Here is a 19255-nt window from a genome sequence, read left to right as displayed (position 1 = left end):
CTATGATATTTTCGTTGCCCTCTTTTCGATCTGGTAATTCATTCTATTATGATAAACTTTACTCCCTGCACTACCGGGTTTTATTAGATGATAAATGCAATATCTCATCGGACATAGGTGCAGACATTTCTTCCCTCAATTGGTCTTCCAATTTAACTTCCTCCCAGTTTGGTGCAAAATCGCTATAGTAACAATAAGATTTCAATTCATAATTACTAGTTTCAAAAATTGGTAAACTTTCAATCCACTGACTGATTTTCTCATTATGATTCATGTAATTCTCATCATTGTTATTACCACTGCTTCCACTTTGATCACCAAGAGATATCCGTTCTTCATTATGTGAGTATGGATAAACTGGCCTGAAACTCTTACTTTTATCCCTAGCGGCATCGACTTTATTAAGGCGCATTACGGACGGTGGTAATGTAACTTGGTAATTTGGATATATGGGGTCTGCCACTGGATCACCGGGATAAGTAAGTAGTGTACATTGTTGTAAAACTTTATCAGCAACGAATCCTTACGATATTAAGTTGTCAGATGAAGTTCTAGACGCATTGAAGGAACTGGGCACCTGTGACTGCGAAAACGATTGGGAACTGGGTCTACTACCCATTGAAAACGGATCAGCCCGCAATCTTGAAGATGACCTCCTAGAGTTAGAGGTAAAGTCTCTATTATTATTTTCTAACATAAAGTTATTTCACCAATGCAAATGAATTACGAAGCACAAGTATTTTACGTGGAGGAGGAAGAAAAGAATATCTCAGTACTCTAAGAGAAGTATCAAAATTTAAATAAGAAATTTCGAACTAAGAGGTGATTGTGTAAATTAGGATTCCAGCTATTTCCATTGATGTGAATATACGCCTGGGAAATATGTCGGACTTCAGACATTTAGGCACTTGAAAGAAAAAAAAAAGAAATTATGCAAAATACTCAAAGGAAGGCCATAAAAGCTTAGTCTTGTCCTATTTTCTTTATTATTATTTTCATTATTTGTATTGTTATCATCTTTTGATTTTTTGCTTTTGATGCATTCAATATCGGTGTATATCAACAATAAACTCGTTATAGTTAAGTATTACCGAAATGAATTACGGTAAATCACTTATACCCGCATATGGGTTTCCTTCTCGTTTCCTTGTCAATAGAAAATTCCAAGAATTATAACCGTACGAAATTCAGCTCTCTTTTTAAGATAAACGTCAATTGCTTTTTGCATGACTGTTGTTATTTGACTTTTGACCCTTTCTTACGTTAACCTTACCTTCCCTGCGGAATTACATTCAGCAACGTCACAGCAAAGTAGAACAACAAGGTGAAAAAAAAGAGTTTTTTTTGGGGGACGAATAATTAGTAAATGAATTGAGACCATGAGGACTCTTGAGCTTTTTAGTTAATTAATTCTGCAAAAAGCAACGAAAGAACAAAAAAAAAACACTATACATTTGCAATCGCATCTGTGCCGTCATCTGGTGTGTCTTTGGTCATCTGCTTTATCCAGTTTATCATACTATCTACCATCGCCAGTATTCCTCTCTCTGCGAAAGGCAAAGCCATGATTCTATTACGAATTGTATCTGGATCAATGTAGTCAGATAGCCTGTAGAGCACTAACAGGCTCGGCACTTGGAAGCTATCATAGAACCGTGATTGGTATGCGATTTGCATGGTGACCAGTTCAAGGACTAGGTCAGGATCCAAGGTCAAATTGTTATAAAAATCCTGTTTCATGTACAACTGTAATAATTTATGACAACTAACAGGATCAAATCTTGCCATAATACTTGTACGTAGACATGCTACGGCATCGTGTAAATTCCATGTCCTTAAAAGGATAATACCCAATAATTCCCATTCCAGCCCGCTGTATTTAACGTCTCTATGTTCCTGTGAGAGGGCACTAATACGCAAATCTTCATATAGGTCCAAGAACAATTGATCTAACCACCTTTCACAAAGACGTTTTCGACGAATCTCTGGGGGTGCATTGCCACTGCTGTTTAAATCGGTTTGCGCATCACCGGAGTACTCTTTCTCCATGACAAACAATTGAGATCTTAGTTGTAGTAATCCATTCCAACCGATGCGTGCGGCCAGCGCCATGAGTAAATCGCAAACTTGCTCTTCGAACCAGCTGGGACTCTTGGCGACAGTGTTACGAGCCAACAGGTTGATATCTGCAACTAATTTAACTTCCTGTGGTGAAACGAAATTGATTAAATTGTGTGCCTGAGGTCCATAGATGGGTCCTAAATCGACGCAAGACTTTTCCCAAAGTTCTTTAATGCAACCTCTTCCGGATTCATTTGCCATAACTATGCGTCCGTAGACTAATTCCAGTAACTCTGATTCCTTTTGATTCTTCATCGTACTGCTCAAATTGTTAATTTCATTAGTAGATAAATCACAACGTGATTGAGCCCCCCCTAGAGGTCTTTTATAATAATCCACCAGCGTCGGTTGATTCCAAAGTGCCATCTTGTACTTATCAGAATCTGCTAATCGAGGCATACAATTAATGGCAACTAGGGCTTTATCATATTGCTCCAATTGGATATAAGATTGAGCTAAATTGTACCACGAATCAAAAGTATCCGAGGATAATTCCGTGGAAAATTTGGAAATAGCTAACGCTAATTCGTTGTCACCTCTTTCTAGTAGAAATTTTGCCTGTAAGTTGAGCAGATCCGTTATGCAGTTAACCAAGTGCAAGGAATCGCTATCTTTTGGTGGGGTATGATGCAACCTGGGAAACAAAGACGATAAAATTTTCTCAATTAATGCAATCATTTCCAATTCCTTTTCACCATGTACACGCATAACGGCAACTTTAACAATATCGTAGTACACTTTATTACTGGGATCATCTTGACCCAGTTTTTCCAGCAGTTGTAAAGTGAATGCAATTAAATCTGGTGCCACCGAAATTAGTATTAGTAGAGTTTCGGTCAAATTATTATGTAAAACCGTGGGGTGAACACTTTTGGTAGAATCCCATCCACATTCAACCAATCTTGGTAAAAATTTGCATAACGATGTAATTGCTCTTTTACAATTCGTAGTGCTACCTTGAGCGATGGCAAATGGATATTCCACCAAACCTGGTAATTTTCTTTCCACATCAACATTAGTCAAAAAACTTCTCATACATGCACTGACAAAAGTTTCTTCCCAAATGGCATCACTCAATTGTACGGTGGAGGTACCATTTTGGCAATCAACCGCATTAATTTGGAAATTCTTATCAGACTCATAGCGAATTCTGATATCCAACTGTCTAAAGATATTGACACAACAGTAAGTGGAAATTTGACCCTCTCTTGATGCTTGATTTTCCATTTGGTTCAGTTTTAGCATATTCAAGAAAGCAATAGGCATAGAACCACTAGAAAGATCAACACCTGTAATAAAGAAGTACTCACCTATCTCCTCCTTGTGAAATTTATCATACAACGTGGCATGAACCATATCTGGTGGTCCCAATCCCAATTTATCACTTGCTACCAATTCACTAAGCATTCTGGTACGATTACCTAAACTTTCACCAAATCTTCTCTCCAGGATCCGGGGAAACTCTATCAAATTGTAAGCATTGGATCCATTATAAGTATTTACATTCGCATCCTCACCATTACTTTCCATCACTTGATCCTCAGGGAAGAACCCTGAAGCACCATTTTTTTGCAAATCCTTGGCCAATGTTGGCTTTTTCCTACTTTTCGATTTGAAAAGAAAGCTCATTGCAACCTTTAAACTGTTTTATTCTTTATCAATTGTCCAAAGATTTTGTAGTTCATGCGTTGGAGTTTTGGCAATATTTACCTTTCAATGTTAAGTTCGAAAAATTCACCGAGAAAAAAAGATATAAATAAAATCGATGAGCACCTAAAGGTAACAAAAGGGACAATGAAATGACCGTTGTTGCTCGAATTCTCGACTTCTAGCACCACGTTAGTACTGGCGTATTTGTCACGATTTCTAAATGCTCAATGATCACAGTTTTCGAAGTGAAGGGAGCTGTTGAATGATCTTGGTCATCGTCTTCTCGTTGATGTGCTACCTCGTTTATGCCTGCAGGGGAACTGTAGAGGTTCATTGGCGATCCTGCTTGTATCGGGATCCTTTCATTGATTGCAGTGTTCAAGATGGGCATTGCTATGGGGACTTGCATCTTTTCATCGAGCACCAGGCACCGTGTACGTCTTACAAGTTCTAGTGGTCCCTGTCTAATATCTCTTAAAGTTTCTACCACATTAAATGCTTGACCCTTGAGAACTGCCCACTGCTTCCTCCACATACGTATCTTAAAATCGGAATCCCTGCTGAACAAGGCTGTGAACTCCTTATACGATTCTGACCACCACTGTTCGCTGGTTAAAAGTGGCAGGAAATGACGTCTTGTAGACTCTGAGAATGGTTGGGCTAGCATATGTACTGGCAAGTACAACCAACCATATGGGTATGATCTCCACTCATCAGGGTGCTTCCAGGGGAAAGTCAAGCCGTTGTCTATGGCTGCTAAATGGAAATTCCAAGTAGTGCCAGCTTTTCTGTGAATTGGAACAACTTTAACCATCCAGTTGTCGAGTCCTCTATCTGTGTTACGCATAATGTAATCTAATATGATTAATTTCTCTAATTCCAACCTGAATTTCATAAGATTAACCTCAGTCCATTCAAATTTATCTTGTGGTCCCGCAGACGAATTCTGATTCTCATGCTTCAAATGCTGGTTTATTTGCTGATTAAGGGACGGATGATCTCTATACATCCCAGGTAACGGATATTTGGCAAGAAACTCCTCCGCACCCATATAGTCGTAGAGAAACAGTTGAAACGATCCCAACTTCTTCTGTAATCTTGGTTCCACGCCACATAGAAACAACCAGGTCTGCATTTGATCGTAGAATCTGTGGGACTCAAGCACAACCGTATCCGTGGGCGGTACCATACCGAGTCCCAACCGCTCATCCAGTAGACTGGCGGCAGATTCACAGATATACCCCAGATTAGGAATCAAACAGGACCTACCAAAGAAGCAAGGAAAAAATGTGCGATGCATCCATTTTGTCCACTTGGGCGACAGAGGCCCATAGGGCTCTTCATCCTTAGGTTTGAACACACCTAGTGGTCCGGATTGAGGATCTCTACCATAAACAAAATACGATCCGCTGGAACCCGCCTTAATTCTCCTCAATTCTACATGGTAAGTCTTGAAGGCATCGAGGCATTCAGAAACCACGTACTCAAATTTTTGCCGGATACTCTGACGCTTACGTTCCCGTTCTTGCGCATACGTGGGGTCGTTGGACAGATATGCGTACTTATCGAGGGGCTTAAACACAGAGTGATGAACTTCATACTGCTTGTTCTCATGCAAGGGACCCTCTTGCTGCTGTAACCAATCGTAGGTGTTCGAAGTCACTAGTTGTCCTGGCGATGCCGTGTGGTCTATCTGGGGCATTAAGGGACGGTTGAAGAAAGTACTAATACAACAGGCAATAGAGTAGGGGTTTCGACGCTGAGAGAATGGTTTATGATACTTTCAATAACCGTCAACGGCACTAGGGTCCAGTATTAAAGGTGATTGACAATCGTTAGGGCAACGAATCGTTCTATCACGTGGAAGCCACAGTTTGCCTTATTTAGTCGAAATTTTTCAACTGATGTTGAAGATACTCCTGATATAAAAATGGGATGTGATGAGTAAGATCTGTCATTACCTTCAAATGTATTGCTCATAGTGTCAATCATCTTTGGCGTCCGGTTTATGTATCTTATAACCTGATATGGGTCTTCTATCATTGGGAACTCCCCTTAGTTGGTTGGAATCTCGCAAGTACAATGAGCATGTAAAAAGGAATGGAATTGAGCAGTTGCTCAAGGTCTTTGCAGCAGCTAGTAGTAGAGACGGTGACCCTTTGGCTTGGGGTGATGAACTTGAATACATGATGGTTGAATACGATTCTCAAGATGGCAGTGGTAATGCCATGCTAGATGTTAAAAGGGATGAGATTCTTACTAGTTTAAACACGGAGTATTTGCCACTGTGCACTGCTCATAACGTCCATTTCCATCCGGAATACGGCAGATATATGCTTGAGGCAACACCTCATAGACCCTATTATGGCTATAGTGGAGAATATGTCGAGTTCAACATGTGTCAGCGGCGACAAGTGGCTCTGGAGAAGTATCGGGAGATGGATATTAGTAAGGAACTAGGAATACTCACTTTAGCGGTTTTCCCTCGAATGGGGTGTGATGAATTCGTCAATTTACCAGCAGAGCTACGTGACCAAAAGAATAATGCATCAAGATCACTTTTCTTGCCGGATGAAGTTATCAACAGGCACATAAGGTTTCCTACATTGACAACAAACATCAAAACCCGTCGTGGTGAGAAAGTCTGCATAAATGTTCCGGTGTATGTGGACTCAAAAACCCCTATGGTGGACGATACCGTTTATGAAAGGGATTGGTTTGTACCAGAGGATAAAGAATCACTTCTTGCCAGTGAACCTCGTCACATTTACATGGACGCAATGGGTTTTGGTATGGGATGTTGTTGTCTGCAAGCAACCTTCCAAGCTCCCAATTTAGAGATGGCAAGATATTTGTACGATTCGTTAGCTAATTTGGCTACTGTCATGCTGGCTGCGTCGGCTGCATCGCCGATGTTCAAAGGTTGGTTGGCAGATCAGGACGTTAGGTGGAATGTCATATCGGGTGCGGTTGATGACAGAACACCTTTTGAAAGAAGTAAGGATCCATTATTACCTAAGTACAACCCACAGGGGCTAGGTGGTATTGACCCAAGCGAATACGATCATGTACAAAGATTACCCAAGAGCCGTTATAGCACCCAGGATCTTTACCTTGGTGGTAACAAGTTTTTCTCTCAATCCTATAATGATACTGAGGTTCCTCTTAATAGAAACGTTTTGGACAGATTGATGGAAAATGACATTGCCCCCATGGATTACGATTTGGCCAAACACTTTGCGCACTTGTACGTTAGAGATCCGCTAGTGATTTTCGAAGAGTCATTAGAACAAGATAACGATCATTCTACGAATCATTTCGAAAACATTCAAAGTACTAATTGGCAAACCCTAAGGTTTAAACCACCAACTCAGGAAGCTGTCCCAGATAACAAAGAAGCACCTGGCTGGAGAGTTGAATTTAGAACTTTGGAGGTCCAACTGACAGATTTCGAAAATGCCGCGTACACAGCTTTATGCTACTTGATTGTGGAGTCGTTACTCACTTTCCATAATCACATCAATGCGTACATCCCCATGTCTGATGTTTGGTCAAATATGACAAGAGCTCACGCGAGAGATGCCCTGGTGGAAGGAAAGTTCGCCTGGAAGGATTCGTTTGAGCCTAACGAAACAGGGAGCTCGCTCAAATCTATGGATGAAATTTTCCACTCACCTAAGTTTGGGATTTTCCCCGTCTTCGTTGACCCATTGTTGCGTCACAAATCTTTTGTATTAAAGAATTGGCAGGAATTGAAGTTTTCCAATGAACACAAGAGACTTTATTACTATTTGAAATTGTTGTCTGATAGAGCTAGTGGTAATTTACCCAGCACGGCAAGGTTCTTACGCCAATATGTGCTTGCACATAGCGATTATAAGAAGGACTCTAAGGTATCGAAGCAGATTAATTATGATGTTCTAAAGATGTGTGATAGAATAACCCGTTTGGATGATTCAAAACAGGAATTGTCACAATTCTTTGGTCCAGAAATAGCAGAGTATCTAAAGAATACCAGACCTTCTTCAACTTTAAAATAGGGGGTAGAAGAAAATGGTAATGTATCGATAAGTAGGAATTTAACGATGACTATATGAGGTAATATATCATTTCGAAGGTGGATAGGGAGATCTATTGAAACTCTCAGCAAATAAAAAAAAAAGATTAAATTTTCATCAAAAAAGATCTTCCCCGCCAGGACTCGAACCTGGAATCTTCCGGTTCGTAGCCGGACGCCGTGACCATTGGGCCACGAGGAATAAGATCTGTTCAGGTTAAAAAAACTGGCCTATTTATTCTATCATTGAGCGAATTTATCTCACCGTCACTATATACAAGAATTATAAAGCATTTATTCGTTAATTACAGACTCCAAACGATCTTGTGTAACTCTATCCATCCCATGATAATCTATGTGGAATGTACCTCTTCCTTGAGTCAAACTTCTAATCTTGTTCGTGTAAGCAACCATCTCTCTGAGCGGTACCAGAGCTCTGATAATCTTGTTGCTAATACCGATTTCCCCCAATCGAGCACTTTTTAGGGTCATGTCTGGAGGTAAGTACTGTTGTTGTGCCATTTTATGGAAATCAGCACTGCTTAAACTATCGTCTGTTTCGGACATTTCATGTTCATCTTCGATGGACAGAATATTTGCCTTACGAGCCCCTGTGAGATCCTGCATTACAGGTCCTACGTCCTTTTGTGGAATATTAACTTCCAAATTCATTACAGGTTCTAACACAGAATAGTCATTGGATGGTAACGAGTCAAGCATCCCCATTATGAGATTCCTCGTTAGCGGCAAAACCTCAGTAACATTTTCCATATCCAAAGGTACTTGCCAATTACCTTTCAACTTAACTGCACACGAATGTAAAGCAAAATTTGCCACTTTTCCACCCTTTTGTAGAGCTGCGATACTACTAGACAATATTGCATTGATGATTGAATCATAAGGAACTTGTAACTTCCAATTATCCAATTTGTAAGTTTCGTGAGGTTCTACCACAAGGTAGTTATTATCGCTACCGAGTGGATACCATTTGGAACCACTTTTGTCAGAGGCAATTGTCTCTTCTATCGGAACATCTAGTGGTATTGGTTCCACTGACAGTGTAAAGCGACAACCGCTATCATTTTCGGCAGTGGACTCTTGGCTTGATTCATTGATAGCCTCTTTGTAAGAGACCATTACTTTACCGATGTTGACACCTGCATGTAAATCATTCAATAATCTGTCTCTGGCAATTTCCAAATGTAATTCTCCCATACCGCCCAAGAGCGTTTGACCAGTTTCTTCGTCCTTCGAGACCACTAAGCTTGGATCCTCCCTCACAATAAGACTGAGAGCTTCTTCCATAGCTTTTTTGTTTCCCAATGTTTTTGGTTCTACACAGACAACAAAAACAGGTGGCGGAACCGCAATTGGGTTAATTCTTAAAGTCAATTCGGTATTTTTATTTAGTGATTTTAATCCATCTTTCTTCACAGAATGGCTCACAATAGTATCGCCTGTAGAAACATTGTTAGCTACATTAGCACCTGACAAAACACCAATCTCACCTGGATAGAGTTGAGGCGTCTCTTCGTAAACATTGGCATGTAGTAGAACCAATTTACCCAGTTTAAATTTGCTAGCTCTAGAACAGTTGTAAACAGTACTATTGCTGTTCAATGTCCCTGAGTACACTCTGATAAAAATCATCGTTCCTCTTATGGGATCTGTTATTACTTTAAACGCAAATGCAACACACAAATTTTTATTGCCATTAATGAGAACACCTACTTTAGGATCTTGGGACATGGGCAAATGATCATGATTGACCTCTGGGATTCTAGCGTCTAAAGGAGACGGTAGGTAATCGACCACTGCATCAAGTAAAGGTTGCACACCAATATTTTTAAATGAAGCCCCACACAAAACTGGAGTCAAGTGCTGATGCAAAGTCGCTTGTCTTATCGATTGGTTCAATAAATTGGCGGGAATCTTTAAATAATCACCTTCCGCTTGGTCCAAGAAATATTCCACTAAACTTTCGTCAAATTCTCCCAAAGCTTCCACAAGAGATTCCCTGCCCTGCAGAAATTGTTCTTTAATTTCCGAAGCAGCCTCTATCGCCTCAATCACTTCTACGTGATCAGGGTCTTGTGCAGACCATTTCAAAACTTTCTGATTAACCAAGTCGATGACACCTTCAAAGGAATTGGTTTGCGTCTTGGTATCGTATTTGAACAGGGGCATATTAATCAGGGCAACTTTGGTTCTCATCTTAGTGATTAGTTCTTTAACAGTTCTACTATATCCAGCACCTTCACGATCCATCTTGTTGATAAAGCAGATTTTGGGTATATTCTTTGATTGCTTCCATACTTTCTCAGTCTGTGCCTCGACACCTGCTACTGCATCTAATATGGTAACACATCCATCCAGAACTTTAACGGCCCTAATCACTTCGAAAGAAAAATCTGCATGTCCTGGTGTATCTATTAAATTTATCTTGTAATTATCTTGCCAATTGAAAGATATTGCCGCACTTTGAATGGTTATACCTCTCGCCCTCTCTTGTGGTAAAAAATCAGTAATGGTGTCACCTTGATCTACATCTCCAATTCTATTGATCTTACCAGAATAGTATAACATTCTTTCGGTTGTAGTAGTCTTACCAGCATCGATATGTGCTATAATACCTATATTTCTCAGTTTCGAAAGATTTGCCCTAGTTGCATACGTTCTTAGGGAACCAAAAAGCCTGTTTAGCATCATTTGAGTCCCCAGGAGTCGAATGCAGTAAACAATTGATTCTATGGGTTCAATCTACCCGATCAATTGCACTTTCTAATCTCGAAATTTCATCTCATCGCATCTCATCGCATTTTTTTTCTCTTCACCACCTTCGTGATGAAAAATACATCTCAGATGTTTAAGACTGGTATTACTACTATCCAATATCGCCAAAGAAGAACACCAAAAGCTTTCGAGATGTCTGAATTTAGCATTACTGATACTTATTTAAAATTTTTGGAGGAGGATCCTGATATCACTATGCCTATAGCTGCCATTGAAGCGCTAGTTACTCTTCTGCGAGTGAAAAATCCCAAGACGGCTGCTGAGATGATCAATACTATTAAATCTGCCGCTAAGGATTTAACAGATTCTATTCCTAATTCTATTTCCTTGAGAGCAGGTTGTGATATCTTTATGAGATTTGTTTTGAGGAATACACACATATACGGTGATTGGGAAAGTTGTAAACAGCATTTAATTGAAAATGGTCAGTTATTCGTCTCCAGATCCAAAATGTCTCGTACAAAGATTGCTCAGATTGGCTGTCAATTTATCGCTGATGATGATGTTATTCTAGTACATGGGTTTTCAAGAGCAGTATTCTCGTTGTTCAAATATGCAGCAGAGAAGTTTATTAGATTCAGAGTTGTGGTAACGGAATCAAGACCAACTGCCCAAGGGATGCAACTTTACTCTTTATTACAAGAAATTGGAATTCCGGTGATTATGATTGTGGACAGTGCCGTCGGTAGTGTTATTGATAAAGTTAATAAAGTATTTGTTGGTGCCGAGGGTGTAGCAGAATCTGGTGGTATCATCAATTTGGTGGGAACTTATTCAGTGGGTGTTCTTGCAAGGAACGCAAGAAAGCCATTTTATGTCGTTACCGAATGTCATAAGTTCGTTCGTATGTTCCCGCTTTCACCAGTAGATTTATCCCTACCTGAAGAAGCTCTAGATTTCAGCAAGCCTGCAGAGAAACCATTAAGTGGACCTACACTGGACTACACGGCACAGGAGTATATTACGGCTCTTATTACAGATTTGGGCGTGTTAACCCCAAGTGCAGTGAGTGAAGAATTGATCAAGATGTGGTACGATTGAACACTCGCATGCCTTATGCTCATGAATTATAGAATTAAAACATTAATGTACAATAAAATAGTCTTCTCAAAGTAAATTCTCTAAGTAGTCATGTTCGTCACCGATTGGTTTCAGTTCATGGTTAGATGAATCTGCGATCATGGATTCTTTAAACTGTTCGAATGCATCTTCAACCCATGTCAAGTCAACGAATTCTTCTTCTTCCTCCACTTTATGTGCCAGAAGAGATCCTGCTAACCTACTTTGTATTGGATCGTTAACACTTCTCACCGACATAGTAACTACTTGAGCCTTTTGACTAGCGGGTGTCACATTATTCTTGGAATCATCTTGCTTTCGTTGTTGGCCAACTTCGTCGATGTATTTGAAATGTGGTCGTAGTTGTGCAATTCGTTCTACCGGTGTTAAGTAAACTTGACCATCAGCAACGAAACCTGCATATTGTCCTTCACTTCCCACACCAACACCTCTCAAAGTCTGAGTATTGGCATCTTTCCATTCACCTTCATTTTTATCCTTATTGTAAAATGCAGTCTCATCTAGGGGGATATCCAATTCCCATACAGATGATGTACCCTTGTATCTAGCACCGGTTATAAATGGATGTTCTGCAGCCCGCCTGCCGATCTTCTTTGGCTTATTAGCATACTGAAAAATGTGTAAGATCTCATTTTGGCCAGCTAGGTTTAACGGAATTTCTTGAATAACATCATCGTCATCATTTTCATCATTACCATTACTATTACCTTGCAGATCAATATCACCTTCTGCATCCACTTGACCACCAGCAATGGAAGGTTCAGGAGTCACGTCTTCCTCTTCTGTAACAAATAGCTTATTCTCAGATTCAGCACTCATTGTCAAATGACCTGAAATACTGTTCCTTTGAGTGCTGCTTGACTTTTGTGATTCAAAAATGTACTATAGTAAGTGAAATTTTTCAATGCGATGCGATGAGCTAAATGAAATTTTACCTTGTATCTACTTACTACAACAAGAGCTCATCGCTAGCGAAAAGGACAAATCTAGAGCGTTTTTAGTCAATATGAGCGACGATGATGGTATGCTGTTGAATTTCTCCACTAATGAAAGTGGTGCTGGTGATTCTAAGCCTTCTTCTACCAAGGTTACCGGTGGGAGATGGAAGGACCGCCGTAAGATGAAGATGATGATGGAGGGACGTCCTAATAAGAAACGTAAGATAAATCAACCTGCTGCTACTGCTGATGCTGATGCTGATGCTTCTGGTAAGGGTGGTAATACGGATGACGCTAATAATGCAAAAGAATCTACTGGTGAGAAAGTAGTTGAGTTCAGGAATAGCGGTAAATCAAACAATGCCAACAGTAACAATGGTCAAGTGGTTTCCTCGCTTTTCACTTCTAACCGTGAGATCTCGACTGCTGTAAATACCAATGAACGTGATGATTCTACTGAACAAGCGCCATCCAACGCACCTTTGTCTGGAGATTCCTTTGAAGATCTTGGTATTAAAGGAGCGTTATTATCACATTTGAAGGAGAAAATGAAGATTCAAAAGCCTACGAGTATTCAGAAATTGGTGCTATCACATCTGCTGTCTCAATGGACAGGTCAAAATGATGATCTTTTCATCAATGCGCAGACGGGTTCAGGTAAGACTCTGGCCTTCTTGTTACCCATATTTGCGAGAATTTTGGATATGCAGACCAGAGTTGACCGTAAGTCTGGATGCTTTGCCCTTATAGTGGCCCCTACCCGTGAACTTGCATCTCAAATTTATTCGGTAGCCTCAATGATTAGCAATTGTTGTCACTATTTGGTCCCCTGTCTATTAATTGGTGGCGAGCGTAAGAAATCTGAAAAGGCAAGATTACGCAAAGGTTGTAACTTTATTGTTGGTACACCAGGTCGTGTCTTAGACCATCTTCAAAATACAAAAGTGATTCGTGAACAATTCTCCCAGTCTTTGAGATATGTGGTCTTGGATGAGGGTGATAAATTGATGGAACTTGGATTTGAAGAGACAATTACTGAAATCTTGAAAATTGTACACGATTTTCCATTGGACAACAGTATTTTCCCATCGCTACCATCTAGAATCGTACACGTATTGTGTAGTGCCACTTTGAAAGGTGGTGTTAAGAAATTGGGAGATGTTGCTCTTCAAAATTACAAGCTTTTGAGTAACCGCCAGATCGAAGGTAGTTCAACTGCAAGTGAAGTTCCTGATCAGTTATTGCAAAAGATTGCTATTGTACCGCCCAAATTGAGACTCGTGACTCTGGCAGGTTCATTAGATACAATTACAAAGTCCCATAAAGGATCTGAATCTACCTGTAGAACCATGGTATTTTTATCATGTTCTGATAGTGTAGAGTTCCATTTCCAAGCTTTCTCTTCTAGTGATGAACACCATCGTAATTTAGTTGGTGATACGGTGCGGTTGTTAACTAAGGGTAATAGAATTTTACCAAGTTTCACGGCCGGTGGTGATCCTGAAACCATCTTTTACAAACTACATGGTTCATTGTCTCAACCAATGCGTACTGCTACCTTAGAACATTTTTCTCGTGATGATGAGGCTAGTAAGGGCAAGCACAAGATCATGTTCTGTACCGATGTGGCTAGTAGAGGTCTTGATTTGCCCCATGTGGGTACAGTTATTGAAGTAGATCCACCATTTTCCACCGAGGACCATTTGCATAGAATTGGCCGTACCGCTCGTGCTGGTCAGAGTGGAGAGGCTCTATTGTTTCTTCTACCTGGTGAAGAGGAAGGATATTTGGATTGTATTAAAAGGTTCCATCCTAAAGGTTGGAAATTGCTAAAATATGACAAAGATATTCTTCAACCCGTTTTCCAATCCATGAGCGTGAATAGAAGTGATAGGGAAGGTAAATCTAAAAAAGAAGAGGATCCATGGGATAGTAATGTTACCACATGGCATCTAAATGTGGAAAGAAGAATGCTGGAAGATCAAACTCTAAAGTCAATTGCAGTTAAGGGTTTCACCAGCCACATCAGAGCCTATGCTACGCATATTGCAGCTGAAAAACCCTTCTTCAACGTGAAATGTCTACATTTGGGACATTTAGCCAAGAGTTTTGCCTTAAGAGAACGTCCCAAGAGCTTGGCTCAACAGAGCTCCAAAGATGGCGCCAAACAAACCGCCGAAAACAAGAAGAACACTGCTAAAATGGGCTCTAAGGATAAAATGTTTCATATGGCCAGGCTGGCTGTTAAACAGAGTGCCAGCGAGTTCAACTATTAGCACTCCTTTCTCTTTTCTCTTTCTTGTTCCCCCACAAAAATTTCGGAGTCTGTTGAACTAGAAGTGAAATAGTCAAAATTATACAGACTTAAAACAGATTTTATTATACAAACTTTATAGAACAAATCCTTCGGGATAGATTGAGCTGGGGGTTATCAGTAAGATTTGTTGGTTTATAAAGACTAATTGAAGCCTTAAGGCTCATATTCAATAAGGGTCAAGCTGGTCGAGGCACCTCTGCTATTTGGCAAATCGATTAAAGAAATCCTGTGCTCTTTGGATGTCTAATTCATGCAAAGAATTGGTTGAAAAGAGGATTGGTAGTCAATTATGACTAAGAAATTATCATTAGAATTGAGGCAAACTCGGAAACCTATCCAAACTGCTTGTGGATTCTGTCATGAGAAGCATTTGCAGTGTGATGTGGGGAGACCCTGTCAGAATTGTAGAAAAAGGAACATTGCATCTTTCTGCAGGGATAAGGTTAAGAGAAGGAGAAAGAGAAAGAGATCTGATGCTAGTAATTTTGACAAGGATGAAGCAGCCACTCAAACATTAAACTTTAACACGGTAAACCCCGGAGAGGGTTCATCATCTGCAATGACTCAAGATGAAAAGAATACAGGAACAACAACCGCAACGACGACGAGAACTACAACAAATTTTAGATCTGAATCTAAGGCTAGTTCAAGTACTGAGAATATTTCTCGAGCCATGAAGGACCCGGCCGATACTATAATAGCTAACTCTCTTTTGGATAAGCCCACAATTGGCGATACGGATGATACAGGTTGGGGATTTGGTAGTATATGGACGAATGACGAGTATATGACATTAAACGATTTAACATCTTTCGCCTCTGAAAGTATGCCGAATCAATTGGGCCCCATCGAAGAACAGCGATCTCCTCGAAGAACGTTGGGAGAACCATTAGCTCGGCGGTATGACTCATCACAGCCTTTTCAATATTTAAATTTTGGATCCAAATTGCATAAAACCGATTCTCGACCGTATATCTCTTTGGAACAACCTGGTAATGTTCCTTCGATTCCAGCTTTTACAATGAATAAGGGATCGAATGATGAGGATGCATCACCCCAACAAAAAGAATCACAGCAGATGCAACTTTGGCAACAACAGGCCTCGCAGCTACAACAACAGGCCTCGCAGCTGCAACAACAGGCCTCGCAGCTGCAACAACAGCGTACACAGCAGAATGAACCAGTTTCGGAATGGACACCTTTCCAGCTACGTCTATTGATCAAGACCCCAAAGGATTTATTTGATAAAAAGAATTTAGTAAAGCCCCATAATTACAGGAAAGCCTATAAGGATCTTCTAGAATGCTTGCATAAAATGTTTTTAGGTAGTTATTACAGGCGGCAAAATGGTAGATGGAGACCAGTAAGTGATGATGAAGATCAAATGCGTAGAAGGTTGATGAGAAAAGAACAATTACAACACATTGCAAAATCTATTGGAGAACTTTATATGCCAAAATTTGTTGCGTTGACATCTAATATGATTGAAGAAGATTTATTGCTACAAGAACTTGTCTTACAGAGATCTCTTTTAGAACTTGAAAACATGTCCAAATTGGTGAATTGTACGCCAATCTGCATATGGCGACGTTCAGGTGAAATTTGCTTTGTGAGTAATGAATTCTGTTCGCTAACAGGTTTTTATAAAAGGGAAATTCTGGATCAAAGGAGGTTTATTGTTGAATTTATGGATCATCAAAGTGTTGTTAGTTATTACGATTTGTTTCATGAGCATCTAGCATTTGGACCCAAAGATAGTACAAGGACAATTCTTAATAAAGACCAGGCAGTTTATACTGAATGCAATTTATTGCTTAACAATGGATCTTATTTGAAATGTGCATGTTGTTTGACCGCCCGAAGAGATGCTTTTAACATTTCTTTGCTCCTTATGGGCCAATTCCTACCCATTTTTGACGTTCAATGAAATTAAGCGAAGGTAATGCGTTCTGTGTACTTATGATTATTATTTATTCTTTATATTCAAACAAGCTTATCCCAAAAATGCTCATCGCTTCCATCTGCTTGTACCCTGGGTTTCCTAGCGTGATCTTGTTGTTGTTTAGCTGATTTAGAAACATCCTCTGTATCTTTACCAATATAAACGGGTCTTTTAAATTGTTTCTTGTCTCGTTCATAATCCCAAGTGTTACTTTCTAGTTTGGAACCTTTCTGTCTTCTATCAGATTCAATTTCATCTTTCAATGCATGTATGGTCTTCAGATCTCTTGCATCCTCTTCATCACTGACATCACTTATTTCTTCATCTGAGTGAGCTACGGCACCTCCTCTGTCTTTGTGTACTTCCTTCATGGTAACTTTACCATTGGGACCAATATCCATACTAACAACGTATTTATCACGACGACCATTCCTTTCATTTTCCAGCTTTTGCCATTTTCTCAAATTACGTTGTTGTTTCTTTAACATTAGTGCTCGTTCACGAGCACTTCCCCATTGATTACTATCATTAGCCATGCTGAAATCACTTACATTATCAATAATTTTGGTACGCTCCGCAGATGTGTCCTGGAAATATAATAATTTATCCAATCTGTCCTGTGCTTGCGCTAACTCCGGGTCCAGACTAGCTTCTCGTTCTTGCACAATTTTATTTTGTTCCTCTTGCTTTTGTTCATCTTCTTTAGTTCTCAATACTTTTTCACGTCTCTTCTCCCTCTCTTTCTGTCTTTCTAAAAGGTCAAATAGTTTATCTTGTTCGGTGAAAAGGTTGGTACCTATACCAGTAGAAATTTTGTAAGATTTACCGGCTTTGTTCTTGCCAGCACGTTGCTTTTCAGTAGGTTCAGGCGGTCTAGCAGAACCATTTTCTAGTTCTTCTTTCTCTTGTTTCAAAAGTTGTAAAATCTTGAACCTTTCTTCTAGTGAAATGAAATCTTGACCACAGTGTGAACAACCTGACAAATGGAGCCCTTCACGAATGCAGATAATTTTACCGCAAGATAGACAATTAGGAGCTGCTTCAAAAAGAGGGTGGCGACTTCCTTGGCAATTACATGCAAATTTTTGTACGTCGTTAGGGTTTGGCTCCTGCTCTAGAAATTTAGAGACTTGTTCAATTTCTCGTAGTAATTGTCCTTTTTGATTCTTTTTTTCCTTTTGATTTTTCTTGTCCTGAGAATTGGTATTATTATTGTTACTGTTACTGTTACTGCTCTTGCTATTGCTACTGTTATTCTTTTTGGACAGGTGTTCTGACGGCAGTGAAGGTGTACTTCTCTCTCTGTAAACGGGTTTCTTTGATTCTTTGGGAGGTGGAATCTTGGGTTGTGATTCTACTGCTGGTTTCTGCTCCTCTGCTGATAAGAGATTATTAAACCCAATAACGAAATCAAATGAAAGATCACTGTGTCCCAGTATATCCAGGAAGCCTTCTGCTATTCTATCTGGATTTCCATTTGAAGACGTAAGAAGTTGGTCACACAATGCCCTTACTTCTGATTCTTGTAGAGGTAAAATGTCAGGTATCTTGATAACAGCATATTCAACAGCCTGTAGTTTAGTCATTGCGGTGAGAGATATGGGATTCTTGTCTTTTATTTAGGTTATTGTTATGTATACTTGAGAGCACGTACTTTTTCACTTCGATCGATGATGGTTATGATGATAATGATGACATAAATGATAATACCTTAAAGCACAAAGTTAAGGCTGTGGTAGCAGAAATGTGACGGACTTAACATTCTGATACAATCCTCGATTCTCAGATCACCAACGTCATGTATTTCATTGACTCTGTACCTTCAGTCTCTTGTTAATGGCCTTTCCAAGCGAGAGTACTTCTTTCTCACATACTTTCGATTCAATAGGAAAGTGTGGCAAGAAATGCAAGGCTATGTATCCTTATTATCACGAATCATGTCAGCATCACAGATCAATTAGTTTTAAATACTTCTTATGGTGTCTGCCCTCATAATTCATGTTACAGAAGCCGATGAACCTGAATCGACACGTTCTAGAAACTTCAATCGTGCACAGATCTTAAAGTTCTCTACGGTATCAAATACCTCACAATATGAGTAAGCATCATTAGGCATGAGTGCATCAAGTCCTAGGATTCATGAGCCAGCCTCATCGCTATTTCTTACTTTCTTTCATTTTGTCCCCATAGTGCTTATTTTTTTCTTGGCATCCAATGTTTATCACTTGTTTAACTATATTTCACGTTATGAACTGCATCAGAAGAAGAAATTCTTAAAGGATCGTTACGAAACCTCATTTCTTCTTGACGAAGAACCAGCAAGATATTTGAACATATTCCAGGCTGCTCTAGCTTCT

General features: G+C 39.7%; 10 protein-coding genes and 1 non-coding gene across 11 annotated transcripts; 4 read left to right on the top strand and 7 right to left on the bottom strand.

The window, feature by feature from the left end:
* Positions 1 to 70: 70 nt before the first annotated feature.
* Positions 71 to 412, bottom strand: ZYRO0F02002g (uncharacterized protein; the record flags this gene model as incomplete). The annotated part of the gene is made up of 1 exon (XM_002497238.1): positions 71 to 412. The coding sequence occupies one exon, from the start codon at positions 410 to 412 to the stop codon at positions 71 to 73; it is 342 nt and encodes a 113-aa protein (XP_002497283.1).
* Positions 413 to 1446: 1034 nt separating this feature from the next.
* Positions 1447 to 3750, bottom strand: ZYRO0F01980g (uncharacterized protein; the record flags this gene model as incomplete). Its single annotated transcript, XM_002497237.1, has 1 exon — positions 1447 to 3750. The coding sequence occupies one exon, from the start codon at positions 3748 to 3750 to the stop codon at positions 1447 to 1449; it is 2304 nt and encodes a 767-aa protein (XP_002497282.1).
* A 199-nt stretch (positions 3751 to 3949) lies between these two features.
* Positions 3950 to 5473, bottom strand: LSB6 (1-phosphatidylinositol 4-kinase LSB6; the record flags this gene model as incomplete). Its single annotated transcript, XM_002497236.1, has 1 exon — positions 3950 to 5473. The coding sequence occupies one exon, from the start codon at positions 5471 to 5473 to the stop codon at positions 3950 to 3952; it is 1524 nt and encodes a 507-aa protein (XP_002497281.1).
* Positions 5474 to 5798: 325 nt separating this feature from the next.
* Positions 5799 to 7811, top strand: GSH1 (glutamate--cysteine ligase; the record flags this gene model as incomplete). The annotated part of the gene is made up of 1 exon (XM_002497235.1): positions 5799 to 7811. One exon carries the CDS (start codon positions 5799 to 5801, stop codon positions 7809 to 7811), a length of 2013 nt encoding a protein of 670 aa, XP_002497280.1.
* A 146-nt stretch (positions 7812 to 7957) lies between these two features.
* ZYRO0F01914r lies at positions 7958 to 8030 on the bottom strand. Its single transcript has one exon. It is a non-coding gene; the product is annotated as a tRNA-Arg (tRNA).
* Positions 8031 to 8122: 92 nt separating this feature from the next.
* Positions 8123 to 10537, bottom strand: MEF2 (mitochondrial elongation factor MEF2; the record flags this gene model as incomplete). The annotated part of the gene is made up of 1 exon (XM_002497234.1): positions 8123 to 10537. One exon carries the CDS (start codon positions 10535 to 10537, stop codon positions 8123 to 8125), a length of 2415 nt encoding a protein of 804 aa, XP_002497279.1.
* A 216-nt stretch (positions 10538 to 10753) lies between these two features.
* GCN3 (translation initiation factor eIF2B subunit alpha) lies at positions 10754 to 11662 on the top strand (the record flags this gene model as incomplete). Its single annotated transcript, XM_002497233.1, has 1 exon — positions 10754 to 11662. The coding sequence occupies one exon, from the start codon at positions 10754 to 10756 to the stop codon at positions 11660 to 11662; it is 909 nt and encodes a 302-aa protein (XP_002497278.1).
* Positions 11663 to 11728: 66 nt separating this feature from the next.
* RPC37 (DNA-directed RNA polymerase III subunit C37) lies at positions 11729 to 12520 on the bottom strand (the record flags this gene model as incomplete). Its single annotated transcript, XM_002497232.1, has 1 exon — positions 11729 to 12520. One exon carries the CDS (start codon positions 12518 to 12520, stop codon positions 11729 to 11731), a length of 792 nt encoding a protein of 263 aa, XP_002497277.1.
* Positions 12521 to 12605: 85 nt separating this feature from the next.
* DBP7 (putative ATP-dependent RNA helicase) lies at positions 12606 to 14915 on the top strand (the record flags this gene model as incomplete). Its single annotated transcript, XM_002497231.1, has 1 exon — positions 12606 to 14915. One exon carries the CDS (start codon positions 12606 to 12608, stop codon positions 14913 to 14915), a length of 2310 nt encoding a protein of 769 aa, XP_002497276.1.
* A 330-nt stretch (positions 14916 to 15245) lies between these two features.
* On the top strand, positions 15246 to 16883 carry GSM1 (Gsm1p; the record flags this gene model as incomplete). The annotated part of the gene is made up of 1 exon (XM_002497230.1): positions 15246 to 16883. The coding sequence occupies one exon, from the start codon at positions 15246 to 15248 to the stop codon at positions 16881 to 16883; it is 1638 nt and encodes a 545-aa protein (XP_002497275.1).
* Positions 16884 to 16939: 56 nt separating this feature from the next.
* Positions 16940 to 18484, bottom strand: RQT4 (Rqt4p; the record flags this gene model as incomplete). Its single annotated transcript, XM_002497229.1, has 1 exon — positions 16940 to 18484. One exon carries the CDS (start codon positions 18482 to 18484, stop codon positions 16940 to 16942), a length of 1545 nt encoding a protein of 514 aa, XP_002497274.1.
* Positions 18485 to 19255: the final 771 nt, after the last annotated feature.

The sequence above is a fragment of the Zygosaccharomyces rouxii genome (genome assembly GCF_000026365.1).
Source record: "Zygosaccharomyces rouxii strain CBS732 chromosome F complete sequence".
NCBI classification, from domain to species: domain Eukaryota; kingdom Fungi; phylum Ascomycota; class Saccharomycetes; order Saccharomycetales; family Saccharomycetaceae; genus Zygosaccharomyces; species Zygosaccharomyces rouxii.
Note: the sequence above shows the minus strand (reverse complement) of the source record. Positions and strands in the feature narration are given on the sequence as shown.